This window comes from Parasteatoda tepidariorum, chromosome 4 (assembly GCF_043381705.1).
Source record: "Parasteatoda tepidariorum isolate YZ-2023 chromosome 4, CAS_Ptep_4.0, whole genome shotgun sequence".
NCBI lineage: Eukaryota > Metazoa > Arthropoda > Arachnida > Araneae > Theridiidae > Parasteatoda > Parasteatoda tepidariorum.
In genome coordinates, this window is record NC_092207.1 from 70,815,682 (window position 1) to 70,825,824 (window position 10,143).

Here is a 10,143-nt window from a genome sequence, read left to right on the forward strand (position 1 = left end):
ATATATATATATATATATATATATATATAAATAGTTGTTGAACAGTCGACCCAATTTTTTTTGATTTACGGCTGCTGATGTTCAACTCCGTAGCCTTGTAATTTTGAACCTAATCCAGAAGACAAGGGAGAACTCCTGGATCAAGCATTGGGTAAATATTGTCTCCGTGGAGGACTTTTTAATGGAACTTACCCGCATTTGCGTTACATGGAGAGGAAAACCACGATAACCTCCCACGGTTAGCCTGATGGCAAGAGAATTCTAACCCTTGGTCCGTCTACCATTGAGGATATTTTACGTCAGCACTGTGGTCGGTGCAAGCCATATGCGGATTTCGTATCGACCAATCATAGCTGGGATTCGAACCCGGTTCACCTTTTGGAAGGCGAACGCTCTATCCCCTGAGGCATCACAGCTGAATTAAAGGTTTTTAGAAAATTTAAAGGGAATATTTTATCAAGTATTTGTTAAAAGAATATAATTCAATGTAGATGAATTCGAAAATAATTTCTGCCAGGCATTAAGCTAAAACAATATCTTCGAACTGCAACGTCTTCTCTTTTACGAGTTGTTTTCGTTGTACCAGTGAAAAAATTATCGTTTATCCATTCACTCCGTGAGTGTTGTTCGTTAACACTATTTTATCAAGTAAACTCAACAAAACTATTTTATCAACTAACTTTAACTAAAGCTATGGTTATTAAAATCGATTTAAAGTAAATTGTTTCTGTATTTTCAAATAAATCAAATTGAATAATGATTTTCAAATGTGTTGATTTGCGTTCAAAATTTCTTTCTTCGTACCGTAAAATGTTTTATTACCAATTAGCATTTTAATTAAAATTTGTCAATATATATTCATCAACAAGGTTTAGATTGAAATTGATTTCAATTTGGTTTTAGATATACCTTTCTGAGTTGTAAAAAATGATTATTTATGCTATCAAAATTGTCTGCACTGCAATAATAGCACTATAGGAATCAAACTTTTTATCATTAAATATAAATAATACGCATATTTATAAAAAATTATTAAAAATAATATTTTACGTAGACTTATAATGAATGGAAGAATTTACCCCGACCCGCCCTTATTTAGGGCATACTGGTAAATGTTTATTAAAATCAAAAAAATCCAGAAAACAGTACAAGCATAAAATACACATCAGACATGGCAACAGCCCATGAACATGGCGGGCGTAGAGCAGCTGAAATCATGTAAGATGATAAACATTAAAACAGCAATATATTAAAAGTGTCAATTAAAAAATTAATTTTAAAGAACAATTTAAAAGATAAACGTGCAAAAATTACAAAAGAACAATATTGTAAAACATTTAAAAACAGTACTTTTAAAACCAATTAAATAGTACAAAAGTAAATAACAATAAAATTGGAGCAAGTAAAAGAAGAAGAGATAATAAAAGACATAGTAAAAAAAAAAAAAGAATGAGACACCCAAGCTGGAAGGAACAAGTTCCGAGACATTAAAGACCGTGCCCCAATACATCCTCTAAGGTTTGTTTAATAATCTTTTTTATGATATTTCTACAAGTCAGGTTAGCATAGCATTGATGTTGACCAATATTATTAAAGTTATTGCCCCGAATTGTCTGAAATTGAAAACAATTCATTAACAAGTGATCAATAGATTGATATTCACCACAGTAATTGCATTCTGGAGTTTTGTGGAATAATTTATTATGGTGTTCTCCAAACACTCCGTGGCCTGTTAAAAATTGATTGAGATAGAAGTTTGCTTGTAGTCTATTTAATTTCGGGACTTTAAAAAATTTGAATGTCTGTCTCCCTTTCTCGGAACTCCGCCATTCCAGCCCCCAGCGCTTCATGCTATATAATTTAACCTGAGTTTTAATTTGTGCGATGGAGCTTGGAACCTCAAGGGTAATTTGGCAGAAATCGGTGGCTTTCTTAGCTGCTCGATCCGCCTCCTCGTTGCCTTGAGTACCTATATGAGCTTTAACCCAATTACAGAGTGTATTAGATCGCCATAATTGTTTAGTATTTTCAAAAATGTTTGAGTTTGATACTGGGTTTTGTAAGGCTTGCAACGAGGAAAGCGAATCAGTATAGATAGTGGCGTCTGGATATTCTTTTTTAGAGAGCCAGAAAAAAGCATTATTAATTGCCACCAATTCTGCCATGTAAACACTACTATTGTTTGAGATCCTGGTGGAGGTTGCCTCGATTAAAGTACCGTACATTTTAGTAACAATGCTGAAGCCTGTTCTATATTCTGTGGTATCAGTAGCGGAGTCGGCAACCTCCATCCTTGATCCATCAGTAAAAATTTCAAGGCCGCTGTTTGTTGGGAGTGATCTACCGTAGGGAACGGAAATAAGTTTTGATAGGTGAATCCTAGTTGGTGTATCATCCATATGTGTTGTGAGGAGAATCTGCTGCATCTCTGAGTTAAAGTCGTTAAGTCTCCAATTCCACTTAAGTCTTTTAATGCAAGTGTCCTCCAAAATCTTAAGATGGATAGGTTTCACCCCCGCCAGTATCTGGAGGGCCTCCGTGCTGGTTGTAGAGAAAGCCTTAGTGATGTTAATGAGTGAGATTCTCTGTATGGATTTAAGTTTTTCGTAGACTTATAATGAATAAGTTAACTTTATGATTGTGCAGAAAAAGCCTCAATTTTCTGAGAATATTCTCTAGATAAGACGAAGCACGCAAAATGTAGTCCCGAAATGTAGTGTAGTGGACTGATCATTAAGACACGGTTCCCAGCAGATCACCGAAGTCAAGCATCACTGGCTGAGGTCAGTGTGCGGGTGGGTGACCACTTGGATCAGTCTGCGTAGGAACCGAAGGTGTGCGGTATGGGTCCTCGTTAAACTGTGCAACCGTAAAGTGCTCGACTTCGCGTGCAGGTCGCCGGGCTACCGAAGCGGGGGTGCCATCCCCTCTGCAGAGGATCAAAATTGTGATGGCATGTCTTCGTATCATCCCCAGGGGATGTTTCCCAGACCGTCGCCAATAGCACATTGTGCAGCTCTAGTGTGACGCAAATGAACTACTACAACAACGCAAAATGTAAAATTAACGTCATGGGGTTCAAACTTTTGACCTCACTCCTGCCTTAACTATTGTGACCATATTTTCCCGATAACCGCTACCCAGCATATTTTGAAAATTAAAAATTCAAATCCGTCGATAAAAAAGTACTTTTATTCAGAGGAAGTACATTTTTGTGTCTGATTTGTTAACTTAAAATATCATCTGCACTGATTAAGTATCATGTTTGAGGTTATGCCATCGAATCAATAAGATTGAATCTAGTACGGGAAAGTCTTATCATTAGGTTAAAAGTTATTCAGGATATTAACTTTTTTTTATTCTACGTACTTTTTAATAGAAAATAATAAAGCGCATTATTATCGCATAATTATAATTAATTCTTAACAGTTTCAAGCTTATTTAAAGCATAATCTTAAAGGTCAAAGAAATATTTATTCAGCAAAGTTTTTTTCATGATAAAACTTTAATTTTTTACCTTCAAAATATGGAATCAAGCATCTGTCTTTAAAAAATGGCAGAAAAGATTAAATAAAATATAAGAAAAATAAAGCACATTATGATGGAGAATATTAATGTATATAATCGTGAATAATAATGATCGTAAATACAGATATTAATTCTTAAATTTTCAATGTTTATTTACAGAACTTCACAATTGTAAAGTGCAAAGGAATATTTATTCAAAAAAGTTTTTTTCCCCTCTATTTTCTGATAAAACTTTATTTTTTTATCCCCTAAACAGGGAATAGAACACTTCTATCTAAAATGAAATGGGAAGGAAACAACATTTCGTTAAAATGAACAAATAAGAAATTGTATTTTCGGTTTGACCCAGCTTCTGTAATATTAAATTACTTTTGCAACATTCACTTTTCAATTTATATTTCAGTAGGAGAAAAAATAGATAAAAAATTTAAAGCCCGTGAAAACAGACATTTTTTTCAGGAAGTTGAATCCTTGTATAAAAAGATAACTATTCAAAGAAAATAGTAGCGTCTTTGTACTATCGAAAAGTCAGAGGACTTAAAATATTTTTGTGCTCTAAAAGCAAGAAAAGTCAACCTTTTGTTTCACTAAATTTTAGTATTTAGAATTTCGTAAAGCATGTTTAAAAAAGTAATATGAGTAATTTATTAAATTTTTGCGATAATTGTTTTACATTTGAGTTAGAATTAATATAAAAAAAGCATGCGGTTTCGAAGCATGCATCAAAAAGTAGTTATTAAAGGGGTTTTAAGACTTAAACAATAGTATTAATTTCAACTGGATTCTTCTAATTTATTTTAAGGATAATCACAATCTATATAACCAAAAAATTACCATTCTATATCTTTTTTTATATCTTATCTCATCGGTAATTTCTTTCCTTTCTTTAAGCATTTCGCGTGTTATTTAATGTTCTTTTTAGAGTGTTTTAGATTATTCGAAAAAAAAGACGCTTTTTGTTAGAATTAATTTATATTAATTTTTAGGAATATAAAATGTATGAACAAGTTGAAAAAAATTAGCATTTTGGACGTCTTCTACTTTTTTCATTTAATTAAGGTTCAAAGGTGGCAAAAGCTGCTCATGACTTTGGAGCTGTGTATAGAGAGGGGGCCATAACTGAACGCACCGGCCGTGATTGGTATGACAAGTGAAAATTGAAAAACAACGGTGAAAATTGTAAACTCAAATACGGGTCTCGTTTTGACCATCTAGTCGAGTTCCGTTAAGTTTGACTCAGCCAAAGTTCGATTCAATTCAAAATTAAATTCAACTTTTGCACAAAAATTGGCTCCGAAGAATATGTATAGAAAGAGGAAGACTGCAACTCTTTAAACTTAACATTTTAAATAAAAAAACGGTGAGAACCTAATTGCCAACTTAATATAATTTTAGAAATAAAGTTATTGTTTATACATTTTTGGAATTTTGGAAAGCATTCAACTATAATGTCACTCAGTTTTTTTTTATTAAACATTAATTCAATGCAAAGTTGAACCTTATAATAAGCACTGAAACTTTTTGAATCTGATTGCACTGAACTGCAGTTCAACTTGAATGACAACATGGCTTAATGTATAAGTTTGTAGAAAATATTAAAGATATATGACTTGATAAAAAATCTCATTCGTTTTGGAAATATACAGATTGGAAATGATAGTCGACCATGTTTCCAGCGCTCAAAAATAGGGGCACTATTTCAAAACTTTCCAGACGTAAATGAGAAGAAACAGAAGGGATTTGAAATATAAAACGTATAGTTGCCAACAAAAAATGGATGAAGCTCTCGGCTACTGAGGGTTTTCTAATTTTATTTCTCACCTTTATTTTCAAATTTCGCCGGCAACTTTACGTTTTATATTTCAAATCACTTTTGTTTCTTCTCATTCACATCTGGCAAGTTTTTAAAATGGACTCTTACTTTCGAGCTCTTGAAACACGCTGATTTTCATTTCCAATCGATGAAGCAAATGAATTTCTTCTAATTTAGAGATCATTTATTTAGTTTGAAAAATATGGTTTTAGGAAGCAAAAATATGGTTCATCGTAAGTGAAAGAAAAGAAAACATTTAACATTTTTTATAACTATGTTTAAAAAAAAGTCATCCGCATTATAAAATAACAACCTCAGTAGATTGAAAGGTACCTTTATTTTAAAATATATAAATATATTTTGAAAATATTTTTCAAAAGTATATTTACCTGCGTATGCTATTTATTATTATTCGATATAAAACATATACGAGCGAATTTTATCCCTTTTGTGTATCTGCCAAAGCGAAAACTAAAAATATAACCCCCAGACAGAAAAAATCCTAAAAGAACACAAAAGATACCTTAGTAATCCAAAGAAATACCGTTGAAAAAAGAAAAGGGAAATATAAACAGAGAGCAGCTATCCAGCTTCGAGAGTTCTAAAGAAAAGAAAACACACTAAATATTGCGATCAAATGGTCATAATAGAAGAAAATCACACATAAAACGCCATTTTTGGTTGTATTTATAGTTTTCTTACATTCTTACGAAGCTGAGTTTACGGCAAAGAGTTTTATCCCTACCATAACGCAATGATTTGCAGTACTGGTGTTGAGCATTTTTATATTCTTCAGCATTTATTGCTAAAGATCTTATAAAAATGCCACAGAACTAATCCAGCAACAATAAAAGATCGTTGGAATGAAAAAGATTTAGTTGGCAAGATTTATTTAAGACTTTGTATGATATTAGATGATTTCTTTATTATGTACGGATGAAATATTATCCTGCAATTTCTACAGGCATACGAACTAAAATGATTCCTAACATGTTTAACGTGAGAGAAACTCGAGGGGAAAAAATAAATAACAGCGTTGAAAATCTCCGATTTCACGAATTATAAAAGGTTAAAATATATATTAATGACAACAATAAAAGTTTAGAGAGGATGTTTATCTCAAATATCTAGCAAGGGTTTCGAAATTCACGCAAAATTTCCCCTAATTGGACTATTAAATATTGCGCTATATTTTGTGCATTTGTGTTTCTTCTTTTTTTCTTTCATTCTACTTATTCTAATTAAATGACTTCCTAGCTCACGTGATTAAACACATTTTAAATTTTGTCATGTTATTTTATATTATAACCGGCGTTGAACAGTCGATCCTATTCTGGGTTTATGACTATCAATGCTCAACTCCGTGGCTTTTAATTTTGAACCCATCCCAAAAGACAAAGGAACTCCTGAATCAAGGATTTAGACAAACTTGCTTTCATGGAGGATTTTTTTATGGAACTGACTTTCATTTGCGTTACATGGAGAAGAGAATCATGAAAACCTCCAGTGGATGACCAGGGGATTCTAACCCACAATCCGTTCATCACTACGGATATTGTAATTCAGCACTGTGTGAGCCGTGTGAAGAATTCGTATCAACCAGCCATCCCTGGAATTTGAACCTGGGGCACCTTATTAGCATGTGATTGCTCTATCCACTCAGCCACCGCGACTCAACATTTACTTTCTTCATTTGGTGCTTTTGAAGTTTCAGGCTTATTCTCATATGCCAACGATTGTGACATACTTTGAAGGAGGAAATTGTGCCATACCAATTCAGCCCTATTGCCGGCCAGGTGGCCGAGTGGTTAGCGCGTCTGACTGCGGAGCCAACGGCCGCGGGTTTGAATCCCGCTCTGGGCATGGATGTTTCTCTCTCTGTGTTGTCTTCAGTTGTGTGAATTAGTGAATGTGGCCCACCCTATGAACGGGTTTGTGGCAGTATGGCGTGGGTAACGTTGCTCGCCTCCGTGACTTTGGTTCACAGGTGCCCACTGGGTAACGCTAAATGAGTAACAATTCCGGCATCTTCTATGGCGAAGAACGAAAAGTTCAGTGCATGCCGTTATTAAAAAAAAAAAAAAAATTCAGCCCTATCAGTTCAGCCTTATCGAAATTCAGCCCCGATTATGCGCAACGTTCACTAAAATATGTACAAAAGAGAACTTAAATGACAGCAAACCCCCTATAATATCCAATATGCTGTTTTAAACCTAATCCTGTACTGTATACGTTATAAATAAGTAAGCACTGAGAAAAAAGTAGGGTCAGAACTACGAAAATATGATATAATTTACCGTGTTTTTTGCTCTATGGGAACACCAAAAAATTCGGTGAGTTTTATCGAAGCGTTTTGGTAGTTGTGATTTTGGTGAAATTTACGAAAATAAATAAACTTTTAATTTGTGTGCAAAATTTGTTAACTGTAGTAAAATTTGGTTATTTTATGATGATACTTTAAAGCATTTCATAAACACCATTTATTCAGTTAAATTTATTTTTTAGGACGGAGTTGAACATTGGTAGTCGTAAACCCAAAATTGGGTCAGCTGTTCAACCACAGTTATAAAATAAAGCAAAATGTGGACTCTCTAGTTCGTCAAAAAGTGGAATTAATTTCTATTTACGATTTTAAGAAAATCAAATTTATAAAATTCAATGTAAAAATAAACTTGCAAAAATATCTTGCCTTAAGATATATTCTGCTAATTTTCGTTTTTTTTTTAATCCATCATGCAGCATAGGCCTAAATTATATGAATTTTCATGCCGTATGATTTCCATTTTTTTAATATTATTTTTGAGTCAAAATGTCGAAAATTTTATTCAAATTAGAATTACGCATTTTAAAAGGTCCAGATCGGTAATCTTAGATTTTCTTTTTTATCTTCTAAATCTAATATTTATTTTGTATTATGTCGTTGATTTAATCTCCAAAAGTATTTTCTTATACTTCTATACTTATTTCCAAAGAAACTAAAGCTTGTATAAAGAAAATAGGCTCAGCATCGACGAAATTGGAAAACAGTTCCATCCTGTTTATTTTACAGACATAAAGTAGACATTTAAGGTAATAATTCCAAAAGAATGTATCGTCTAAGATCATTCTTTAGATCTTATCTGAAAACTAGGATAACAATGGATAGACTGAAGCCTAAACAAAAGCCCTCCATACGCGAAGTATATTTTTATACAGAATGATCCTGTAAATACCTTACCATTATATCTATTCTTTGTTTATCTCTATTGCTTGCGAAAAAATCGACATCACTATATTTCATCACAGTTTTGTGTATTTTTCGATTTTAAATAGTATAAGCTTTTTTTTTGCTGAAAAAATAATACTTAAGACCAAGGGTGGCAAGTTTCTGCCGAGGTGGTTAAAACCACTGGTAGAAACCGGTTAAAACTGGCATGGCAGAAACCCTTTTCTGCCACATTTGAGGCAGAAACTGGCAGAAATTCGAAAATGACATAAAAATAAGTACTGAGATTGACATACAATGGATAATTCATATAAAAAACACTTAAATATTAAACAAAGTACAATTTATTTTCAAAATTATCACCATTCAAAATCAAGTATTACGTTGTTTGCACTCAGCAGTAATATATAACAATAGACAAGTTTTGATGCAGTTTCTGAACCCAAACAATTTCTCAATTTGCTATGCACGAACGAGAAATTTTAGAAGATTCTCTCAAGTCCAGCAGAAGTAGCAGGCATTGCCATCCACAAAAGATTAAAACAGTTACTGTTATAATAATTGGATTATTGCCATGCAAATTATGTCTTGAAAGGAAAAAAACTATTTGAAAATAGCTCTATTCAGTTATGTTAAGAGTTAAATGATAATAATTACTGAATTTCAGAGTTTAATATAATAAACTAAAATTTAGTATTTATATTTATTATTACATTACTTTATTCTTTATTTTATATAAATATTTCAGATACTGGTACTCTTTATATTTAATAAAGCAAAATAACATATATTTACAAACAATGAATTAAAAACTTTGTTACAGCTACATGGAGTTAAATTTTTCAGATTACTTAAACAAAATGTCATTAAGCAATTACTAGAAGTAATATAGAAGTTTTTTTTAGTTTCTGTCAGTTTCTACCAGTTATAACCAGTTTCTGCCACTGGCATGGCAAAAACCAGTTTCTGCCGACAAAAAGCCAACCCTGCTTAAAACGTACTTGCTGAAGGCATGTAAACATATAATGTTTTGGGACAAAAAGTAAATTTGATAGAAAACTCAGGCTTATAATTAAAATTCATGATTTTTTTTATTGGTTCATAAAGCAAACAGTATTATTCAAATTAATATTGCGTTTTTAAACCGTCCAGATCAGTAATCTTAATTTTTATCTTCTAAATGTATTATTTATTCTGTATTATGTCGTAGATTTAATCTCCGAAGGTATTTTTTATGTTCCTATAGTTATTTCCAAAGAAACTAAAGTTTGTATAAAAAAGAAGTTTAGCATCGACGAAATTGGAAAACAGTTCCATCCTGCTTATTTTACAGACATAAACTAGACATTTAAGGTAATAATGGTTATTTCCAAAAGAATATATCGTCTAAGATCATTCCTTAGATCGTATCTGAAAACAAGGATAACAATGGATAGACTAGAGCTTTAACAAAAGCCTTCCGTACACGAAGTATATTTTTATACAGAATGGCCCTGTAAATACCATACCATTATATATATATTCTTTGTTTAGCTCCATTGCTTTTGAAACAATCGATGTCACGATATTTCGACACAATTTTGAGTATTTTTCGATT

General features: G+C 32.3%; 1 protein-coding gene across 1 annotated transcript in view; it reads right to left on the reverse strand.

Annotated features, from left to right (window-relative positions):
- Window positions 1-5,525, reverse strand: part of LOC122270982 (uncharacterized) — a 6,462-nt gene extending 937 nt beyond the window's left edge. Inside the window, exons 1-2 of the mRNA XM_071180371.1 lie at window positions 5,450-5,525; window positions 1,866-2,611 (exon numbers count right to left, since the gene is read on the reverse strand). Coding sequence (XP_071036472.1) covers window positions 1,866-2,611; window positions 5,450-5,525 — 822 coding nt within the window. The remainder of the gene's footprint in view (window positions 1-1,865; window positions 2,612-5,449) is intronic.
- Between the last annotated feature and the right edge of the window lie 4,618 nt (window positions 5,526-10,143).